Source organism: Mobula birostris, chromosome 22, assembly GCF_030028105.1.
Source record: "Mobula birostris isolate sMobBir1 chromosome 22, sMobBir1.hap1, whole genome shotgun sequence".
NCBI classification, from domain to species: Eukaryota; Metazoa; Chordata; class Chondrichthyes; order Myliobatiformes; family Myliobatidae; genus Mobula; species Mobula birostris.
The window spans coordinates 58,796,857-58,819,340 of record NC_092391.1 but is presented as its reverse complement, the minus strand read 5'-3'; the positions used below and the strand labels follow the sequence as shown (position 1 = coordinate 58,819,340).

Here is a 22,484-nt window from a genome sequence, read left to right as displayed (position 1 = left end):
CCAATTACTGACCATCTCCCACAATAGAGTGACCTCTATAAGTGAATTCAAGGGTTTGTGAGGCCCGTGTCCAGTAAATGCAGAATTCCGCAGGAAGTAACAAAAATGTCAAAATGAGTGGTTACGTTAAAGCTCATTGTGACAAAGCCCTTAGTGAATGTGGAGATGGGGCGTTGAGAGAATGTTTCCAATAGTAGGAGAGTCTAGAGCCAGAGGATTCAACCTCAGAATAGGGAAAAGTCCCTTTAGAACAGAGATGAGGAGCAATTTCTTTAGCCAGAGTGTGGTGAATCTATGGAATTCATCGCCACAGATGGCTGTGGAAGTCAAGTCATTTAGTATATTTAAAGCAGAGGTTGATGGGTTCTTGATTGGCAGGGGATCAAAGTTTACAGGTAGAAGGCAGGAGAATGGGGTTAAGATGGAAAATAAATCAGCCATGATTGGATGGTGGTGCAGACTTGATGGGCCAAATGGCCTAATTCTGCTCCTGTGTGGAAAGTGATGCCAATTGATCCACTACCAACATGTTCTTTTTTGTTCGAATTCACAGTGTCAGTAAAATTACTTGCTATCTTTAATTTGTGTAGAGACTCAATGGATTGAAAAAAGTTAATGTCAGCATTGGCTGTGATTATTGACTGACCGAAAACTGACCAATTTTGGTGACTCTCAAATCTCCTTTCTTAAAGATTTCCATGCAGGAGGGACATAAAGAGACACCCATTCAGGGAGAATGAAGAAGAATGGGGTTGAGAGGTATAAAACACCAGCCATGATCAAATGGCAGAACACTCGATTGGCCAAATGGCCTAATTCAGTTCTTATGTCTTATGGTCTTATCAATGAATTAGTTTGGTGTTGGAATTCTTTAATTTGATTGTTAAGCTTCAAAGCACTCACTACTGAACATTTAAGTTCAGTTAGGAATATCTGTTCTCAAGAATAATCATCAGCCAAGTAACTTAAATTGTTTATTCCAGGGACCAGCTGATTTCGCATTGTTTATTCCAGGGACCAGCTGATTGCACTTATGTTGACCGGTTTAGCAAACAGAGCAGTGGACACCCCGGCTGAAATCTGGAGGAAAACACATAGAGGATGCAGAGGGGGATCAAAAAGGCGAGGAAAGAGGACCGGGTCGAGACAACAGGGACTTATGGAGAAGAGAAGTTCTCCACTTGGACTGCATGTGGACATACCCGACCAAAACTTTTCCATGGAGGGCTTCCAGACTGTTTGGGCTGACCGGAAGTGCACTGAGAGCAGTAAGCGTAAAGGAGTTGGGGGCTTGCTGTTCTGGTTAACAACGGATGGTGCAATCCTGGTCATATTACGATCGAGGAATGTTCTTATAGCCCGGATATTGAACTTTCTGCTGTTGGACTCTGGCCATATTCCACCGAGATACAACACTGGGCATCATGGGAGGTTATTCCTGCCTGTGGCCATCGAACTTTGCAGCTCCTCTCGTGGAGGGTCAGACAACCTAAGCCAATAGGCTGGTCCTGGACTTATTTCCATCTGGCATAGTTTGCATATTGTTGTTTGATTATTTGTGGTTTTTGTATTTCTATATTTATGCTCTATTCTTGGTTGGTGCAGCTGTAACGAAACTCAATTTCCTTCGGGATCAATAAAGTATGTCTACGTCTATGTCTAAAAAATTCAATTCAATTCAAGTTTAGTTGTCATTCAACTATACATGAATACCCATTGAAAAAGCCAAATGAGACAATGTTACTCTGGGGCCAAGGGGCAACACGCAGCATTAACAGTCACACATAGCACAAGCACACACAAGATAGCAAGCACACATGGTGTCACAATCGTGCAATAAAAGAGTTAAAAACTTGCACCATCAATCCACAGTTGACCACAATAGAGCCGTCCCCTGCCAAACGAACACTAGGGGGCAGCACTGACTCCAATGTGGACGCCGCACCACATCACCCCTCGGTGGAGCGCACCAGTCCCAGCACTAACAGTATCTTCTAGGGCAGGGGTTCCCGATCTCTCTTAATGCCACGGACCAATATGTTGGCGGAGAAAATATAAAAATAAAAGAGCTGCGTATAGTGCTGCTGTCAGAGTTGAAGGAGGCGCACAGTCTAATAGCCAGTGCATTTCTTTTGATCGCTAGGCCCTTTTGGAGATTGTTAATGAGGAATGCTGCAAGTTTGATTCACTGACCTATTGGTGAAGAGCAGGGGGACGGCAGGGGAGCTGCGTGGACTAGGCTCACTAGTCCTCACATATGGTATAAAAATACCATATGTCATTTCTTAAAATATTTCAATAGGTAATATAATTTTAAACTCTCCACTGCTCCCCTCCCCACCCAAAACAAACCTCATTTCCAAGATTATAAATGAGGCTTTAAAGGTACACAAGATTACTTCAAAACAGTGAGATTAAAATCAGATAAATTGTGTTGACCTTCATTAATCAGGGGATTGAGTTCAGTGCTTCAAGGTAATGTTGCAGCTCTATAAAACTCTGGTTAGACCACAAATGAGAATATTGTGTTCAGTTCTGGTCTCTTCATTCTAGGAAGGATGTGGAAACTTCAGAGTGGGTGCAGAGGAGATTAACCAGGATGCTGCCTGGGTTAGAGAGCATGTCTAATGAGGACAGGTTTAGATCTAGGTTTTTCTCTCTGGAGCGAAGGAGGTTGAGAGCTGACTTTATGGAGATATACGAGCTGGTAAGAGACATATTTCAAGTGGATAGCCAGAGACTGTTTTCCCTGGGAGGAAATTGCTAATGAGGGGTATAACTTTAAGGTACTTACTTAAATACTGCCCGTTACACCACTAGCTCTTTGGGCAGCAATGAAGCTCCTCCATCTGTCTATCCTTGGCCACCTTCTCTATTCAGCTCCAGGTGTGGTTCAGGGTCCTCATTTCTGTCTCTATGGAACGGCACCGGATTGCCTTTGGTCTCCTGTGTTTCCTCCACCCTTCAGGGGTCCAGTGAAGGGCTGTCTTGATGATGGAGTTGGCCTCTCTTCTCATCATGTGCCCAATCAAACCCCAACGTTTCCTTATGATGATTGTGACCATGTCCTCTTGGTGACACTGGAGGAGTAAGGTGTGGTTGGAGATCTTTCTTGGCCAGGAAACATGGAGGACCTTCCGGAGGCTCATGGTGTGGAATGATAACAGTTTGGCAAGATCGCTCTCTGTCATGTGCCAGCATTCTGACCTGTAATAATTTTAAGGTGATTGGAGGAAAATATAGAGGGGATATCAAAGTGGTGAGTGCATAGAATACGCTGCCAGGGCTGATGGAAGAGGCAGATGTGTTAGGGGCATTAAAAACCTATTATATAGGCACATGGATAATGGAAAAATAGAGGGATATGTAGAAGGGTATCCAAGGGGAGCACAACCTTATCATGGGGTTTGAAGACTTGCATGCCTCATCCGTCCCAGAACAGATTCCTGTGGAACACCACTGGTCACCGTCCTCTATGCAGAATATGAACAATCCACAACCACCCTTTGCATTCTGTGGGCAAGGCAATTCTGGATCTACAAAGCAAGATCTCCTTAGATCCCATGCCTCCTTACTTTCTGAATGAGCCTGGCATGGAGAACCTTATCAAATGCCTTACTGAAATCCATATACACTACATCCACTGCTCTACCTTTATCAATGCATTTTGTTACTTCTTCAAAGAATTCAATCTGCCCTTGACAAAGCCATGCTGACTATCCCTAATCAGACTATGTCTCTCCAAATTCTCATAAATCCTGCCTGTCAGGGTCTTCTCCAACAACCTGCCCAGTACTAAAGTAAGACTCACTGGTCTATAATTTCCTGGGTTATCTCTACCCTCTTTCTTGAACAAGGGAACAACGTTGGCAACCCTCTAATCCTCTGGTACTTCTCCCATCCTTATTGATGATGCAAAGATCATTGCCATAGGCTCAGCAATTTCCTTCCTCTCTTACCATAGTAGCCTAGGGTATATCTTGTCCGGACCCAGCAACTTATCTAATGTAATGCTTTTCAAAAGTTCTGGCACATCCTCTTTTTTAATGTCTACATGCTCAAGCATTTCAGTCTGCTATAAGTCAACTCCACAATTGCCAGGGTCCTTTTCCCTGGTGAATACTGAGGCAAAGTATTCATTAAGTACTTCTGCTACCTCCTCTGACTCCTGCACACATTTCCACTATCGCACTTAATTGGTCCTATTCTCACACGACTCATCCTCTTGCTCTTCACATACTTGCAGGATGCCTTGGGGTTTTCTTTAATCCTGCCCGCCAAGGCCTTCTCATAGCCCCTTCTGGCTCTCCTAATTCCATTCTGAAGCTCCTTCCTAGCAGCCTTCTAATTTTCTGGAGCTCTAACAGTACCTAGTCTCTTGAACATTTCCTAAGCTTTTCTTTTCTTCTTAACTAGATTTTCCACATCCTTTGTACACCATGGTTCTTTTACTCTACCATCCTTTCCCTGTCTCGGATGGAACATACTTATGCTGAACGCCATGCAAATATTCCTTGAGCATTTGCCACATTTCTGAGAACATCTGTTTCCAACTTAAGCTCTCAAGTTTCTGCCTAATAGCATCATATTTCCCCCACCCCAATTAAATATTTTCCCAAATTTTCTGCCCCTATCCCTCTCCAGCACTCTGGTAAAGGAGATAGAGTTGCGATCACTACCTCCTAAATGCTCTCCCACTGAGGGATCTGACACCTGACTAGGTTCATTTCCCAATACCAGATCAAGAACAGCCTCTCCTGGAACTGGCTTATCTACATATTGCATCAGGAAACCTTCCTGAACACACCTAACAAACTCCACCTCATCTAAACCCCTTGCTCCAAGGAGATGCCAGTCAATATTAGGAAAATTAAAATCACCCATCACAACAACCCTACTGTTATTGCACCGTTCCAGAATCTGACTCCCTATCTGCTCCTCAATGTCTCTGTTACCATTGGGGGGGGGGGGGGGGAGTGATTATAAAAAGCACCCAGTAGAGTTATTGCCCCCTTTCCTGTTTCTGACTTCCACCCACACTGACTCAGTAGACCATCCCTCCATGACTTCCTCCTTTTCTGCAGCCATGACACCATCCCTGATTAGCAATGCCACACCCCACCTCCTTAGCTTCCCTCCCTGTCCTTTTTGAGACATCTAAAGCCTGGCATTGGCGGCAGTGGAAGGCAGGCGGAGCACCGCCAAACGCAGTGAGCTCTTTCCCTCTTGCGTGGTGGTTTTTCTTATTTTTTTAAACCATAAAAGAGATAGGGTCCAGTGGAGCGGCCATCATCGGAGTGGGGGCTAGAGTCAGGTGATGAAGGAAGGCCTGGCCACCACCAGAAGTGGAGAACCTTCATTGCGGCCCTAAACACCAGCGGCATTACAGACAGCTCTCCTGCCCCCACACCCTCCTAGTGTAGGAAGGAAGGGTTAGATTGATATTAGAGTAGGTTCAAAGGTCGGCACAACATGTTCTATGTTCTATATGAGGGGTTCCCAATCTTTTTTATACCATGGACCCCTACCATTAACTGAGGTGTCTGTGGATCCCGGGTTGGGAACCCCTGTTCTGTGACATGGAGCATCTCTTGTCCTTTTATTGTTTAATAAAGTTTAGATAATAATTTAGGCTGGTTCAGTGCCTTCGGAGGTAAAACCATTAGATCCAAGGATTCATTGTTCATTCCACAGGCATATCACAAAGGAGACCTCGGAAATACTTTCCTAATTATACAATTACTCCTAAACCTGTTGAGACAATAAAAGAACCATAGCTCCTGCTGCAATAATAGCGGCCAAAACTTCCATTTAAATACAGGTTTCCCAGGAGTACTTCAACTGTTGCAGAGCATCGTTTAACCAGGAAATGTCAGATATCGCTAGAATTACGGCTTCCATTATGCAAAATGGAAAGATGATTTCATTAGGAAGGAAATACGTTTGAATCCCTGTGCACTCATCAGTGAAGTCCAGCTGATTCACAAATCATCCAGAGCAAAGAACAATTTCTCCAGCAAATGATCTTCACATCTTTTCCCACTGTGACTTAATTTCACCTGACTGCAGCACTTTATTAGACTCTGTGAAGATTACTAGCGAAATCAAGTGCAGGAATTACAGAGACCCTGATAATTCAAACAAAACTAAAGATTTATTACATAAATTAACCAGAAAAGCTAACAAGTGCTCGGGCAAGCCAGACAGAATCTTGATGACCAGAAATCACTGACTGTTCACGGAAGAGCTCGGTCTGAGTTTCACCCAACAAGTGTCATAACGACCCAACAAAGAGGGGGTTGGCATGTCCCCCCTGAAATACACCCGGGAGCAGGTAGGAATTCTGGCCATTGACATTACTCTGATTAAATTATCCCAAATTGAATACAAGTGATAAATACAAATAGAGTTTAACAATCCCCGTGATCCCAAATGAGACAACAGCAAATCAGAATCAGACTCAGGTTTATTCTCACCGGCATATGTCGTGAAATTTGTTAACTTAGCAGCAGCAGTTCAATGCAATACATAATACAGAAGCAAAAAAATAACAATAAATAAATAACAGTATATGTATATTGAATAGATTAAAAATTGTTCAAAAAACAGAACTAATATATATTAAAGAAGTGATGTGATGTTTATGGGTTCAATGTCCATTTGGGAATCAGATGGCAGAGGGGAAGGAGCTGTTCCTGAATCACTGATTGTGTGCCTTCAGGCTCCTGTACCTCCTGTCTGATGGTAACAGTGAGAAAAGGACAAGCCCAGGGTGCTGGAGGTCTTTAATAATGGACGCTGCCTTTGTGAAGATGTCCTGGGCACATAGTGAAAAACCGGAGCCGAGGTGCAAAAACAATTAGACATAAAAGGAACAGAATCCAAGGACAAAGTGTATACACGAGGCGATATTGAGAAAAATACACATACTAACTGATTAAAATAAAACTTCTCTTATAAATGATCCCTGGTTGTGACAGAATCTAATACACGGGGGTGTACAGGGTGAAGGGGCTTGTCATATCCATCCTGGGGCAGCTCACTCATTTTGGTCCCCACCGGACACTCAGCTCTCACCTGTGGCTCAAGCAGCTGTTTGCCTGTGACAGCGGCCACACTGTTTCGACAGGCAGGCTAAACCAGTTCCAGTTAGGCGGCAGCCTCACTCCCCGGTGAGCTAGGGACATGCTTATCCTAGCATGCAAAGTCAGCTCCAGCCAGCAGGATGGAAGAGATGTACAGTGAGATCCAACGGCCAGGAAGACAGTTCAGCAACGCTCCATGGAGGGCGAAAGGCAAGTTGGAGCAACACCTTATATTCCGTCTGGGTAGCCTCCAACCTGATGGCATGAACATCGACTTCTCTAACTTCCGCTAATGCCCCACCTCCCCCTCGTACCCCATCTGTTACTTATTTTTATACACACATTCTTTCTCTCACTCTCCTTTTTCTCCCTCTGTCCCTCTGAATACACCCCTTGCCCATCCTCTGGGTCCCCCCTCCCTTGTCTTTCTTCCCGGACCTCCTGTCCCATGATCCTCTCATATCCCTTTTGCCTATCACCTGTCCAGCTCTTGACTCCATCCCTCCCCTTCCTGTCTTCTCCTATCATTTTGGATCTCCCCCTCCCCCGCCAACTTTCAAATCCCTTACTCACTCTTCCTTCAGTTAGTCCTGACAAAGGGTCTCGGCCTGAAACGTCGACTGCACCTCTTCCTAGAGATGCTGCCTGGCCTGCTGCGTTCACCAGCAACTTTCATGTGTGTTGCTTGAATTTCCAGCATCTGCAGAATTCCTGTTGTTTGTGTTGAAAAGATGAGTATGGTATCGACCAGATGGGAGAAGGCTATTGTTTTGGCCAGCTCTGCTGATAAGGTCTCTCCCTTAATCCCCGAACAAAGCGGCCCTTTAGGAGAGCTAATTAAACGGCTCACACACGTGTGCTTGATTGTCCCAAGGCGATGCAAAGAACTGGGACGTTGGGTGGTGTTTGTCACGATAGGTCAGCCAAGTGAGCAACACCCCTATAGAATGAGTAATTCAGTGACGAAAGGGCTAACAAACACAGAAGTGTATACTGGCGATGTAATACGGCTGTCTGAAGCCAGCTTGATAGTGAACCTTGAGAAAAATGAGTTCGGCCACGCGAAGGTCACTTATCTGGGATTTGTGGTAGGACAGGGGCAGCTGGCTCCGATGCAGGCTAAGGTGTGGGCTATCTCGGAGGTCCTCACCCCGACAGACAAGAGAGCCCTGAGAAGGTTCTTGGGGATGGTGGGGTACTATAGGAAGTTTTGCAAAAACTTTGTGGATATTACCCTCCCTCTCACTAAGCTTTTGCCAAAGAATGCGAAGTTTGTGTGGAACGACCTTTGTCAACAAGCCTTCGAGAGTCTGAAGGCGATTCTGTGTCCCCATCCTGTGCTAAATGCGCCTGATTTTTCAAAACCCTTCTCCCTAGCAACAGATGCTAGCGACGAAGCTGCCGGGGCGGTGCTGTTGCAGACAGACAAAGAGGGGGTTGAGCACCCAGTTGCTTACTTTTCTAAGAAATTTAATACCCATCAGAGAAATTATTCCACTGTGGAAAAGGAGTTACTGGCCATCATACTAGCATTACAACATTTTGAAGTTTATATTTGCCCGGCCCGGAAACCACTGGTAATTTACACTGACCACAACCCATTAGTGTTTTTGGCCACTATGAAAAATAAAAGCAAAAGATTGCTAAGTTGGAGTCTGGTGGTACAGGAATTTGATATAAAAATTACACATATAAAAGGAACGGAAAATGTGATTGCTGACTGTCTGTCAAGGTGTTGACAACTTAAAATTCTCTGTATTAGCCAAATAGCTGATGAAGATGTATATTTGTGTGTATCTAATAATGTATTCATGTTTGTAATTTTTACCCCAGTAAAAATCCTTAAAGGTGAGGGGTGTGACGAAAGAGGGTTACAAAAAGCACACATAGACTAAGATGTTAACTGTCCCGTGCTGGCACCAGTGGGATCAGCAGTTGATCTGCCACCTGTCTTCAGGAGAAAGAAATATAAGGAAGACAATGGAGCAGTATTTGGAAATGTTAATGAAGAGACGAGAGAGTTTAACAGAAGGAGACACCGGTCTGAGAACTGTCAAGATCGGCTCCTTTTTGAACCCTGAACTGTTTGAAGTGTGATGGACAGGCGATACCCCAGCAGGGGGATAAAAAGGGACAGGTTCGCTAAGGCAGCACACACGACGACACCACGAGGTAACGAGACCCTAGAAGTGGTGTGCCTCCCACAAGTCGGTGGGAGTTTTTGGAGGGCTGGTCGCGGGACCAAGCCATAGACGCACAGGGTGGAAAGGTACAATCGGCAGGAACCTGGTGTGTGTCCGCCCTTGCCTGGGTGCCAGGTTCACTGCAGAGGAACGATCGTATCTGAAACGGAGAGGTCACAGTCAGTGACCTCAGAAGACATTACAAAGGACTCGCCCTAAAGCTGACTGTGAGGAATATCGAAGGTCTATTTGGAATCTGATTTGAATATTCATTCGCTCTCTCTCTCTCTCTCCCCCACGGCGACGGCGATTACCGTGAACTGAACTAAACTGAACTCTGTCACTTTGAAACTGGTCATTTACCCCTAGACGACGATAGAGCTTGATTGATCCTATTATCCTAGTTCTGTGTACATGTGTGTTTATTCATTGCTAACCTGTTGCATCTATATCCTTACTATTAGAGTACTGTTTTGCTTATTTCTTTAATAAAACTTTCTTAGTTCCAGTAATCCAGACTCCAACTGAGTGATCCATTTCTGCTGGTTTGGCAACCCGGTTACAGGGTATGTAACACTGTGCTATAATGTTCTGTGCTGTGCTGTACTGTACTGTTCTGTGTTGCTGTGCTATAATGTGCTGTACTGGACTGTTCTATGTTCCTGTGCTGTGCTGCTCTGTGTTCCTGTGTTGGGATGTGCTGGACTGGACTGTTGTGTTGCTGGGCTGTGCTGCTGTGTTTCTGTACTGTGTTCCTGTGCTATAATGTGCCGTGCTGTACTGTACCTGTTCCTGTGCTATAATGTTCTGTGCTGTACTGTTCCGTGTTCCTGTGCTCTGCTGTGCTGTACTGTACCGTACTGTTCTGTGTTCCTGTGCTGGGCTGTGCTGTACTGGACTGTTCTGTGTTCCTGTGCTGTGCTGTACTGTACTGTATTCCTGTGTTGCGCTGTGCTGGACTGTTCTGTTCTGTTCTGTGTTGCTGGGCTGTGCTGCTCTGTGTTCCTGTACTATAATGTGCTGTACTGTACTGTCCTGCATTCCCATGCTGGGCTGTTCTGTTCTGCGTTTCTGTGCTGTGCTGTACTGGACTGTTCTGTGTTCCTGTGCTATAATGTGCTGTACATTATGTATAATGGCAGGCAGGTTTACCACTGTTACATGGGTGTGTTTAAACTAAGTAGTGGAGGGGAGGAGAGGAAATATAAAGATGGAATTAAAGGGAAAGAGAGAATAAGGGAAGTTAAGAAAGACAACAGAAGTAACAGGGCAGAAAGCTCAGGAAGGGATCGGAGAGTATGGCCAGGTGCAATAGGAATCGATGTGTAAGGTGAGGGGAGTAATGGATTAAAAGTATTATATATGAATGCACAGAGTATAAGAAATAAAGTGGATGAGCTTGAGGCTCAGTTGGAAATTGGCAAGTAGGATGTTGTGGGAATAACAGAGACATGGCTGCAAGAGGACCAGGGCTGGGAAATGAATATTCAAGGCTATACGTCCTATTGAAAGGACAGACAGGTTGGCAGAGGGGGTGGGGTGGCTCTGTTGGTGAGGAATGAAATTCAGTCCCTTGCAAGGGGCGACACAGAATCAGGAGATGTAGAGTCAGTATGGATAGAACTGAGAAACTGTAAGGGGCAAAAAGAACCCAATGGGCCCCCAAACAGTAGCCCGGATATAGGGTGCAAGTTGAATCAAGAATTAAAATCGGCATGTTGCAAAGGTAATGCTAAGGTTGTTATGGGGGATTTTAACATGCAGATAGACTGGGAAAACCAGGTTGGTACTGCACCCCAAGAAAGGGAATTTGTGGAATGCCTCAGAGATGGATTCTTAGAGCAGCTTGTACTGGAACCTACCAGGAAGGCGGCAATTCTGGATTTAGTGTTGTGTGATGAACCAGATTTGATAAAGGGAACTCGAGGTAAAGGAGCCATTTGGAGGTAGTGACCATAATATGATAAGTTTTAATCTATAATTTGAGAGGGAGAAGGGAAAATCGGAAGTGTCAGTATTGCAGTTGAACAAAGGGGACGATGGAGCCATAGGGAGGAGCTGGCCAAAGTTGACTGGAAAGATACCCTAGCAGGGATGACAGTGGAACGACAATGGCAGGTATTTCTGGGAATAATACAGAAGGTGTAGGATCAGTTCATTCCAAAGAGGAAAAAAGATTCTAAGGGGAGTAAGAGGTGACCGTGGCTGACAAGGGAAGTCAAGGATAGTATAAAAGAGAAGTAGTATAACATAGCAAAGATGAGCGGGAAGCCAAAGGATTGGGAAACATTTCAAGAGCAACAGAGGATAACTAAAGAGGCGATACGGGGAGAAAAGATGAGATACGAGGGCAGGCTAGCCAAGAATATAAAGGAGGATAGTAAAAGCTTCTTTAGGTATGTGAAGAGGAAAAAATTAGTTAAGACCAAAGTTGGGCCCTTGAAGACAGAAATGGGTGAATTTATTATGGGGAACAAGGAAATGGCAGACAAGCTGAACAGGTACTTTGGATGTCTTCACTAGGGAAGGCACAAACAATCTCCCAGATGTAATAGTGGCCAGAGGTCCTAGGATAATGGAGGGACTGAATGAGATTCACATCAGGCAGAAAATGGTGTTGGATAGACTGATGGGACTGAAGGCTGACAAATCTCCAGGGCCTGATGGTCTGCACCCCAGAGTACTTAAGGAGGTGGCTCTAGAAATCGTGGACGCATTGGTAATTATTTTCCAATGTTCTATAGATTCAGGATCAGTTCCTGAGGACTGGAGGGTAGCTAATGTTATCCCATTTTTTAAGGAAGGAGGGAGAGAGAAAACAGGGAATTATAGACCAAATGTTCCAGGATTGAGTGAAGAGCCAATTTTTCTGGTAGGCAAATTATTCAAAACATTAATGTTCTAAGCAAACTTATGATTGAAGTACATATACATCATCGTGTACAACCCTGAGATTCATTTTTTGCAGGCATTCACATTACAATAGAATCAATGAAAGACACAAGATGGACAGCAAACTGAAAAAAGAAAAAAAATAATAAATAAGCAAAATGAGATGAAGAGTTCTTGAAAGTGAGTCCATAGATGTGGGAACAGTTCAGTATTGGGGTAAGTGAAATTATCTGCTCTAGTTCAAGAGTCTGATAGTTGAAGGGTGATAACTGTTCTGGAACCTGGCTGCTTAACAGGCTTTTCTCTCCTTTCTCAGTCTTCGACTTGAAATATCTCCGTTTCTCTTTCTCTATCAATTGTTAAGGACGAGGTTATGCAGTGCTTGGTGACACTGGACAAGATAGGACAGAGTCAGCATGGTTTCCTTAAAGGAAAATCATGCCTGACAAACCTGTTGGAATTTTTTGAGGAGATTGCAAGTAGGATAGATAAAGGGGATGCGGTGGATGTTGTATATTTGGACTTTCAGAAGGCCTTTGACAAGGTGCCACACATAAGGCTGCTTACCAAGTTAAGAGCCCATGGTGTTACAGGGAAGTCACTAACATAGTTAGAGCATTGGCTGATTAGTAGGAGACAGCGAGTGGGAATAAAAGGATTCTTTTCTAGTTGTTTGCCAGTAACTAGTGGTGTTCCGCAGGGATCGGTGTTGGGACTGCTTTTTATGCTGTATATCAATTTTAGATGATGGAATAAATGGCTTTGTTGCCATGTTTGCAGATAATACAAAGATTGCTAGTGTTGAGGAAATAGATAGGCTGCAAAAGGACTTAGATTAGGCGAATAGGCAAGAAAGTGACAAATGAAATACGATGTCCTCGTTGTTACCCAGACTATCCCTACTACCTTTTTTGAACAAGGGGACAACATTTGCCTCCCTCCAATCCTCCGGTACCATTCCCGTGGACAACGAGGACATAAAGATCCTAGCCAGAGGCTCAGCAATCTCTTCCCTCGCCTCGTGGAGCAGCCTGGGGAATATTCCGTCAGGTCAATATTAAACTAATATCAGTAACTTCATTTCTGTTCTCACATATGCAGCCCGACTCTGCTGAGTGTTTTTGGCATTTTATAGTATTAGTTAAGACTTTTTCCATCCCCAGTTTTTTTGATAGGAAAGCCTTCTATCCATTCCATCAATATTTACTCCATTACAATATTTTCTGGAAGCCCTTCACATCTGTCATATATGAAGAAATTCTTTGGCAAAAGGAAAGCCACACTAGTTTTGAAACATACTTTGTTTTACCACTCAGGAGTAATGTGAAAGGTTGTAATAGGAAGCTGCACGAGAATGACCTCCACTCTGCCGCAGAGAGCGAATGGCAGCCACGAAATGAGAGACTGAACAACTAAAAGCCCCAAACACCATCACCAACCACCACTTAATCTTGCCTGCAATGCAACAGAATATGTGGATCCCAGATCAGCCTCTACAGCCTCCGGAGGACCCAGCAACAGACAACCCCTTAGGATAGGGGTTCCCAACCCTTTTTATGCCATGAATCTGTGCTATTAACTGAGAGGTCTGTGGACCCTCGGTTGGGAACCCCTGCCTTAGGAGAACATCAGACTCGATGCAACACTCACCGGTTACACTGGACAATAACTTTTTTTCAAAAGCATTGCTTCCGCAGAATTCTTTGTTTATATTCTGCTTGAACACAAAATATAATTTCAGACTACTTATATTAAGTAGGAATTTGGAGAAACAAGAAAGTAACTTTTATTGAATATACTGTGTTTAATTATTTAACGGTTCAACTAAGCTAAAAATGTTTTGTTGATGGATTTTCATTTGTACTCCATGTCTGAGGCTTCTTGCTTAAATGTGCAACAATAATCAGCCAGCATTGATGGATTCCAGTTGCCCTGATACCATTTCACCATGACTGTAATGCCCTGGTGAAACCTTTCACTATGCTTATCACTGACAGCGCCAAGATTTGCAGGGAAGAGGTCTAAATGGGAATGCAGAAAGTGAATCTTTAGTGACTTGTGGCACTTCATGGTTTTGTATGCTTGAAGCATGTTATCAACCAGGTGCATGTGGTTTGATGCTCTATGGTTGCCAAGAAAACTTTCAATGACATCCTGATTGCCTTCCATGCGATTTTCTCCGGTCCCACTGGAAGTTCCTTGAATTGCCTGTCATTGATGACCTGTTTGATTTGTAGACCAACAAAAATGCCTTCCTTGATCTTGGAGTCAGTTACTCCAACTTGAATTATGAAATCGAAATAACAAACTTAGGCGATTTCAAAATCATGGTGTGTGAAAGGGAAATTTCATGGTGATTTTCATGATCAGCAGCCCAAAATCCGTAAGATACACCCAAAAGTATTCAGGAAGCAACATCTTTGTTGTGCAGTGTTACCACTAAACATTCTGATTCTAAAGCACACAAACATCAGCAGAAGGTGCAAAATTTTCATTACAGAACATTTTATTGAACAAAAGAAAGCAATAACCGCAGTAGCTATGTAATAGTTTTTAAAAACTCAAAGAATGTTCTAAAAAAAAACACAAATTCCAAGAAATATCAAACAAATTGCATATTCTCTGGGAGGTGAGGAATAATCTGTGCAGTGATGTCAACAAAGTTGACTGTAATAATTTTTAAATTATAAAGATTTAATTATAGGAAAGACATTCCTCCTGTCCAACATATATTAATTTTAATAGATTTTAAATTAAAATAAGAACATGTAGACACACAAACAGTAATGTGTTTAAACCAGAGGCTTTATAGGGTTGTCATATCCTGTCAGTGTCTGGATAGTTGTTTTATTTTAGAATATTTACATAATGGCCATAATTTCCTGACAAGTAATTACAGAACAAATTTGGTAACATTCAACAAACCTATAAAGGCAACATCTCAGCAAGGCCGTACACCTGTTGTCCAATGCAGGCCCGACTAACTGAATTGAAACATACTCCATAGTACAAAATTTAAAATACATGAAGAATAAAACTAAATTCATATATTTATATTTTTTAATTGTCTAGGATTCAAGCATCAACTTCAAGCAGCTGAAGATTTACCTTTGCTAATTGATGTTAAATGCTTCACAATTATTTCCTTTGGATCAATTATCCTCGCACAGGGATTATTTTCTGCACCTCACTTAGCCACAAAGGGACATATTAGATTATAGTTACTTATGGGATTGCGGAATAAAAGTGAGGAGATGCAATTAATTATGTTATTCTTCAGCTTCAATTATGCTTTAAACAAAGCTGCATAGACAGTGGATTCCGGTTAATTGGACCATTAGTTAATTGGGACAGCTGTTTACTGTATTTGGAACAACTCTTAAAGAACAAAGACTAATCAAGAAAACAGCTGGGATTCCCTTCATTTACTTGGGCCACTATGGAGCTTATTTGGGACTGGAAACTGTTGCCAAACAGTTTCTAACTAATGTCAGTAACGTGCACTTGTGTGGCCATTAGAAACCACGCTGTGATTACAGCAGTCAGTTTTTAAAATAGCATCAGTTGTGTGTTTCTATTCAAAAAGCAGTGACTTTTTTGTCTCTGATAGTTGGTGAGAAATAAGCAAGACAATTCAGAATAGTTTTGCTCACTGCAGTTTCAAGCATTCAGGCTTGGAGATACCAGAAACAGCCCAGTGAAAATGAAACAATTCCACTACTGTACTTCAAATTAGGAACTATGAACAATTTGAAGGTATCAGCAATCATGTTGAATGTTACAATGAAAATGAAGATTTGGACGATGCAATCGTTGAAAGCCAGTCCATTATCTGCACTAGATTTTGTTCATTTACAGCCAATCAAAAGAACACGGCAGCACACAGTGGATGAATTCCTCTGTTGATAACTATTAGGAACTAATACAGTTTTATAATACTGTAGAGATATTGGCAGTGTTCTAATTTGTTCTGCATTTCATTTAAATACATAAATTGTTACTCAGTTAAATGGTAGCTTGTCTTTTTTTCAAACTACCTTTTAACTATTTCCATGGAACTTTGCCTAATTGGGGCACCCTCTTAATGGGACAATATATACTGCCCCAATGTGTCCCAGTTAGCTGGAATCCACTGTATATCTATAAATTAATTCTGAAGATGACTGAGCAAGTTTATTCTGGATCTCACATGCATTGTGAAAATAAGTTGTACCGATAACTAAAAAGTAAATAAAAGTAAAGCATACAGGAAAAACAATTACCAAAAAATAGTTTATTGCACATTGCTCCTCAGCAATATAATGCACAGAGTTCCTCAACATGCTTATGGTGCTTTTGTACTGTACAAGATAGTCTGAAGTAAGTTGGTCTCCAGAGTAAAGGCAAAACAAAATGTAAAAATATGAAGCTGAAATTAAACTGAAGAGTGTTGTTAACCGAGCATACTATTTCAGCATTGCCAGACAGCAAGTTACTATGATAGAAACAATAATCGATGTAGTGAGCAAACATTAATGATGGTTAAAGTAGCTCTGGTTAGCCTTTTCCATTACTCCAGCTCAACTTCTACCTACTGATAAGAAATAAAGGTGTTTCTAAGTTTATTTGAGAGTTGTATAATCATGCCTTCTCTTTATAACAAAGCAAAAAATGACTGGAATTTTGTATTACATATAAAGTTTTTTTTTTTTTTTAAAAGCTGCAACCCAAGGTCCATACATATATAATATCTATTTCTCTTCAAGGCTGCCAGCTATGAAGCATTAAGTGACTAAGTACCAACTTGCAAATACTCCTAGGTGACAGGTAGTAAGTTCCTTTTATACTGTTCCAACCAGTGAACTGTCCCACCTAGAAAGGATGGGCAACATTTCTAATTTACTGAGCCCAAATGTGACCCCGGGGACAGGGTGTGCCATAAGTTTTTACCCAACCTTACTCCAAAGATGCCTTGTATGGATTCAAACCCAACATTTTCTTGAGAAATTCAAGCCTCTACCAATGTGTAAAGAAACATGGAAATGCTATATTTAGATGACTCCGTGTATTAGTGCGTTAACAGAAGCAAAGCCCAATACTTTCAAAAGGAGAACTTGTCACTGAGGTTGGATCGAGTTATATTGGCTTGCTCCACAACTTGGAGATTAAAAGGTGCAACATACATTTTTTTTTTAAACTACTTCTCCCCCACCCCCAAGAAATAAAAGATTTTGTAATGTTCAGGTGAAAATGCACTGTACAAACCACACTATTGTTCTCAGTTAAACTTTTGACTTTTTTTTTCCGGCACCAACAAAATGCTGCTCAAGTCTTAAACTCTTAAATACACCTCCAACTTCAAGTTAAATTGACAACTTTCAGAACTCAAATACAAAAGTTACACCCAGTTAAATTTTTAATAAATTAGAAACAATATGTTTAACCTTTTAAGCCCTTCTTGAATAAAAGACATCTCACCTCATGTTCTTTACCCACATCTTGAACAAAGGCTTGGGATGATTAGAGATGAATATCTCCTATTTCAGTCCATACCATTTCATGGCCGATGATGGACTTGCCTCCACAAAGATAAATAAAGCTAATCTCTCCCTATCTCTCCTTCCCCTTCTCTTAGTAAGGCCCCTGTAGCCAATAAAAACCACACGAGGCCTGTTGGTTTTAACTACAGGTGTGAAGCCATGAAAGGATGGTGTAAAGGGGATCCTTAACTACTTGCCGATGGATTGGCAAGCAAAATCAGAATGTAAATGAATCTCAAGGAGGAATGGAAAAGCTTCGTACTCATCAGCATTGCCGAGTGTGGCAGTACAGAAATTGTTCCCTATTGAGTGCTCCCATCCATGTGGTCACTATTTGCACTATTGCTCAGGTCAGTTGCTAGATTAATGTTTGACTGTTCTGCTGTTGTAACGGGGCCGTCTGCAGTCAGTTCCATCAACTGCCCTTCGATCTGCGTCCATGATGACATTGACTGATGCACAGTTACCGTGTGCTCCTCCATTTGTCGCTGTAAACTGTCCATCTCTTGCCTTTGGATGGAAGCAGAAAAGAAACTCTAAGTTATAAACGTTAATTTTCTGGCCGCTAGCGCAGGAATCAAACCCGTCCCACTGCCGCTGTGCCAGTGAGTTCATTATAAAACTATATCACATGTTGGAAACCACTTTTTAAAAAAAAAATAAAACTTGTTATAAGATTTGTACTTTTTGACAAACGCGTTTTTCACTCACTGGGGCAACACAATCGAATCAACACATCACTTTACAGTACAGGCAACCTGGGGTCTTCCTGCTGCTGCCCACATGGTGTTTGTACATACTCCCTATGCCCATGTGGATTTCCTCTGGGTGCCCTGGTTTCCTCCCAAAGACATACCAGCTGATTGGGCACTGTAAATTGTTCCATGATCAGGCTAAGATTAAATCGGGGGATTGCTGGGTGGTGTGGCTTGCAGGGCTATAAGGGCCTGTAGCTGTTCTCTATCTGCCATGTATTCTGTGTTATGTGTTTATAATGTGTATAATGGTAACTTGTCACATGAGGTGGGTGTGGTAAAAGCGAGAGGAATAAGTTCCATATTCATGCTTATTCATACTTATTTCGGGGCAGTTTGTAGCCTGGGACCAGTGGAAGTCACATCTTTATATCACCGAGATAATGCTAAATAATGCTTAATTGCATCTTTGCTCATTGCCAGTAAAGGATAGAAATAAAGGATTTGACTCTTTGGAACAATCCTTTCACTGGAGTTGAGAGTGTGTCATGCAAGTATAATGGTGGTCGCAGGCTGGAGTCAATTACTTTGATTTTGGATTAGTTTTTGCCTCTACAGGGCCTATTCCGCACTGTGTCTCAATAAATCAATAAAATAATTTCATGCCTCATTCTTGACTTCTGGACCTCTGGAGTGCAAAAACACCAGGCTCCAACAAGGAACTACAGAGATATAGTGGTTAGCACAATGCTTTTACAACTGGAGGCATCAGTTTGAAGTTCAATTCCAGTGCCTTCTGTAAGAAAGTTTGTACATTCTTCCCATGACCACGTGGGTTTCCTCCCACAGTCTAAAGGCGTACTGGTTAGTAGATTAATTGGTCATTGTAAATTGTCCTGTGATTAGTCTAGGGTTAAATTGGTGAGTTGCTGGGCAATGCGGCAGATTGGGACGGAAGGACCTGTTTCATGCTGCATCTTGAAATCAACAGAGTTAGGAAAAATTTAAGCAAAGAAAAAAAGCAGCCAAAATCAGCTACTGATAAGGAGCTTACCTGAGTTGCTTTAAACAACTGTGTAGATTGTTCAGAGGCTCTTTACTCACAGCTGTTGGTGGCCTGAGTAATTCCTCAAGGAGGGCAGCAGGTACAGGGCAATCAGGGATCTTTACTGGAGTTACAGGATTTGATGAAACAGCATCTCCTTTCAATTCCACTCGCTGTTCAAAATAAAATTTAGTTATTTAAAACCAAGTACAAGATCAAGCCAGTAAGTCTGTCCTAAAGGTTTTGTCCCACAAGCTCCTCTCACCAAATATTTCTATTTCTTTCTAAATTTAACTTCTTTCCAAACGCATCAACATCTAATATAAAACAATGAATTACCATTAGTGCACAATGCACAAAAAGAATCCTCGCGATACATTTAAACAAAGCGTCATGGTGTCCAAATAACAAAATACCTACTGTATGGAAATAACTCAGAAAATGTGTAGCTTGGGTGTGTGATGGTTGAATTGAGCTTTTCTCCAATTTTGGTAATCCATTTGCAAAGGTTTCGTCACCACGTGAGGAGACATCGTCAGTGCGCCGTTCATCATGGTGTGTCCTCTGAATGCTTGGCGTTTATGTACTTATCAATCAGCTGATTGGTTGTCACCTCGGAAACTCAATTAGGATATAATTCCAGACCACAATACAGAGCTTGCCATGCAACCAATCAGCCACAAGACTACCTCCCTACGTCACAATTGAGTTTCCGTAATGACGGCCAGACAGCTGATTGATAGGTATACAAAGGCCAAGCATTCAGAGGGCACACCACAAATTACAGTGCACGGATGTCTCCTCGTATGGCGACAAAATGTTTACAAATGGATTGCCAAGATTGGAGAACAACACTACCCAAAACCTACTGTATATATAGGTAGTGTGCCTACGACTTTTGCACAGTATCGTATCTACCGGATGTTCATCAATATTCATCATCATCATGTACCATCTCAAATAATGATTTTTCCTGGTAGATTTCCTACAGAAGTGGTTTGCCATTGCCTTCTTCTGGGCAGTATCTTTACAAGACAGATGACCCCAGCCATTATCAAGTCTTCAGAGATTATCTTCCTGGTATCAGTGGTTGCATAACCAGGATTTGTGGTATCACACACTGCTCATATGACCATCCACCTCCTGCTCCCATGGCTTCACGTAACCCTGATCGGGGGGCTAAGCTGCTGCTACACCTTGCCCAAGGGTGACCTGAAGAGGTGCCTTACATCTCTTTTGGTAGACACATCTCCTCCCTGGAAATAACAACTCCTCACTAATAATCAACACTTAGACCTCTGTTCTACTCTCTCTATACCCAAGAGTGTGTGGCTAGGCAAAGCTCAAACGCCATTTATAAATATGCTGATAACACAACTATTGTTGGCAGTATTTCAGATGATGACAAGATGGCGTACAACAGCATGATAGATCAGCTGGTTGAGTGGTGTTGCAGCAACAATCTTGCACTCAACGTATTAAGACCAAAGAATTGCTTATGGACTTCAGAAGGGTTAAGATGAGAGAACACACACCAGTCCTCAGAGGGATCAGAAGGGAAAATAGTAAATGATTTCAAGATTCTGGGAGTCAACATCTCTGAGGATTTATCCTGGGCCCAACATATCAATGCAGTTACAAAGGAGGCTTGACAGCAGCTATATTTCATTAGGAGTTTGAGGAGATTTGGTACGTCAGCAAAGACGCTCTCAAATTTGTACAGATATACTATGGAGAACATTCTAACTGGCTATGTCACTGTCTGGTATGGGGGTGGGGCAATGCACAGGATCAAAATAAGCTGCAGAAAGTTGTTAACTCAGTCAGCTCCATCAGGGGCACTAGCATCGGTAGTACCCAGGACATCTTCAAGGAACGATGCCTAAAAAAAAATGGCGTCCATCATTTAAGGACCCCCCGCCCACCCCCTCCCCAATCACACAGGATATGTCTTCTTCTCATTGCTACCATCAGGAAAGAGCTCCAAAAGCCTGAAGACACACACTCAACAATTCAGGAACAGCTTCTTCCCCTCTGCCATCCGATTTCTGAATGGACATTGAACCCACGAACGCTACCTCACTACAATTCCCCCCCTCTTTTTGCACTACCTTTTCTATATTTTTTCTTACTGTGATTTATAGTTGTTATTATGTATTGCTGCCACATAATGACAAATTCCACAACATATGCTGGTGATATTAAACTTGCTTCTGATTTAATTTGGCTCCTTAAATCTGCTCTGCCACTCAGTGGAAAAATAATTAATTTGTGACCCATCTCCACACCTTTAGCCATATTTACTACTACCTTTTGGTCTGTTCCAGTTCTAAAATTAGTATTAGCACTTTCACCCAGCCAGAGCTCTTAAATGAACCTCCTTAGGTAAGCAGGAGTTTTTTTTAGCCAGAGAGTAGTGAATCGGTAGAATGCCCTGCCACAGACTGTGGTGAAGGCCAAGTCCGTGGGTTTACCTAAGGCGGAGGTTGATCGTTTCCTAATTGGTCAGGGCATCAAAGGATATGGCAAGAAGGCATGTGCATGGGTTTGAGTGGGATCTGGGATCAGCCATGATAAAATGGCAGAGTAGACTTGATGGGCTGAATGGCCTAATTCTGCTCCTCTGTCTTATGGTCTAGTCATATGATTAACCATCAAATCCTTTAATCCAGGGGTTCCCAACCTTGATTCCACCAACCCCTTGATATATGGTAGGTGTCTGTGGCATAAAGAAGTTTGGGGATCCCTAGGCAGCATCCAGTAAACATTTTCTGCCCACTGACCTTACGTGTTTTTCTCTGCTTGAGGTCCATCTTTAACTGTTGGTTTTGCTGTAGTAACGTCTTCATGCTGTTTCTTAGTTCCATCACCTTAGTTTGGAGCATGAACTTATCTTTGCGGGTTGCTGAAAGTTCCTCCTGCAGTTCCTCCAGATTCGTTTTAATACTCTGAAAAATATAAAGGATAATGTGCCTTCATTTACAATCACTGCCTACTAAGAATGCTGGAAATATGGCAAACATTGCCTAATAATAAATCATCATCAGTATGTGCCATGTTGTATG

General features: G+C 42.4%; 1 protein-coding gene and 1 long non-coding RNA gene across 8 annotated transcripts in view; one reads left to right on the top strand and one right to left on the bottom strand.

The window, feature by feature from the left end:
• Positions 1 to 10,485: 10,485 nt before the first annotated feature.
• On the top strand, positions 10,486 to 16,851 carry LOC140186490 (uncharacterized). Of its 4 annotated transcripts, XR_011882884.1 has the most exons (4): positions 10,486 to 10,598; positions 12,073 to 12,140; positions 12,237 to 12,376; positions 13,477 to 16,851. It is a non-coding gene; the product is annotated as an uncharacterized lncRNA (long non-coding RNA). The 4 variants fall into 4 exon arrangements; XR_011882886.1 differs by lacking the exon at positions 12,073 to 12,140; XR_011882883.1 differs by having other exon boundaries at positions 12,073 to 12,376.
• Positions 16,419 to 22,484, bottom strand: part of golga3 (golgin A3) — a 102,751-nt gene continuing 96,685 nt past the window's right edge. For all 4 annotated transcript variants that reach the window (XM_072240832.1, XM_072240831.1, XM_072240833.1 and 1 more), the window contains 3 exons: positions 22,203 to 22,367; positions 19,429 to 19,592; positions 16,419 to 18,189 (listed from right to left, as the gene is read on the bottom strand). In XM_072240832.1, coding sequence (XP_072096933.1) covers positions 17,982 to 18,189; positions 19,429 to 19,592; positions 22,203 to 22,367 — 537 coding nt within the window. In that variant the 3' untranslated portion in view covers positions 16,419 to 17,981. The remainder of the gene's footprint in view (positions 18,190 to 19,428; positions 19,593 to 22,202; positions 22,368 to 22,484) is intronic.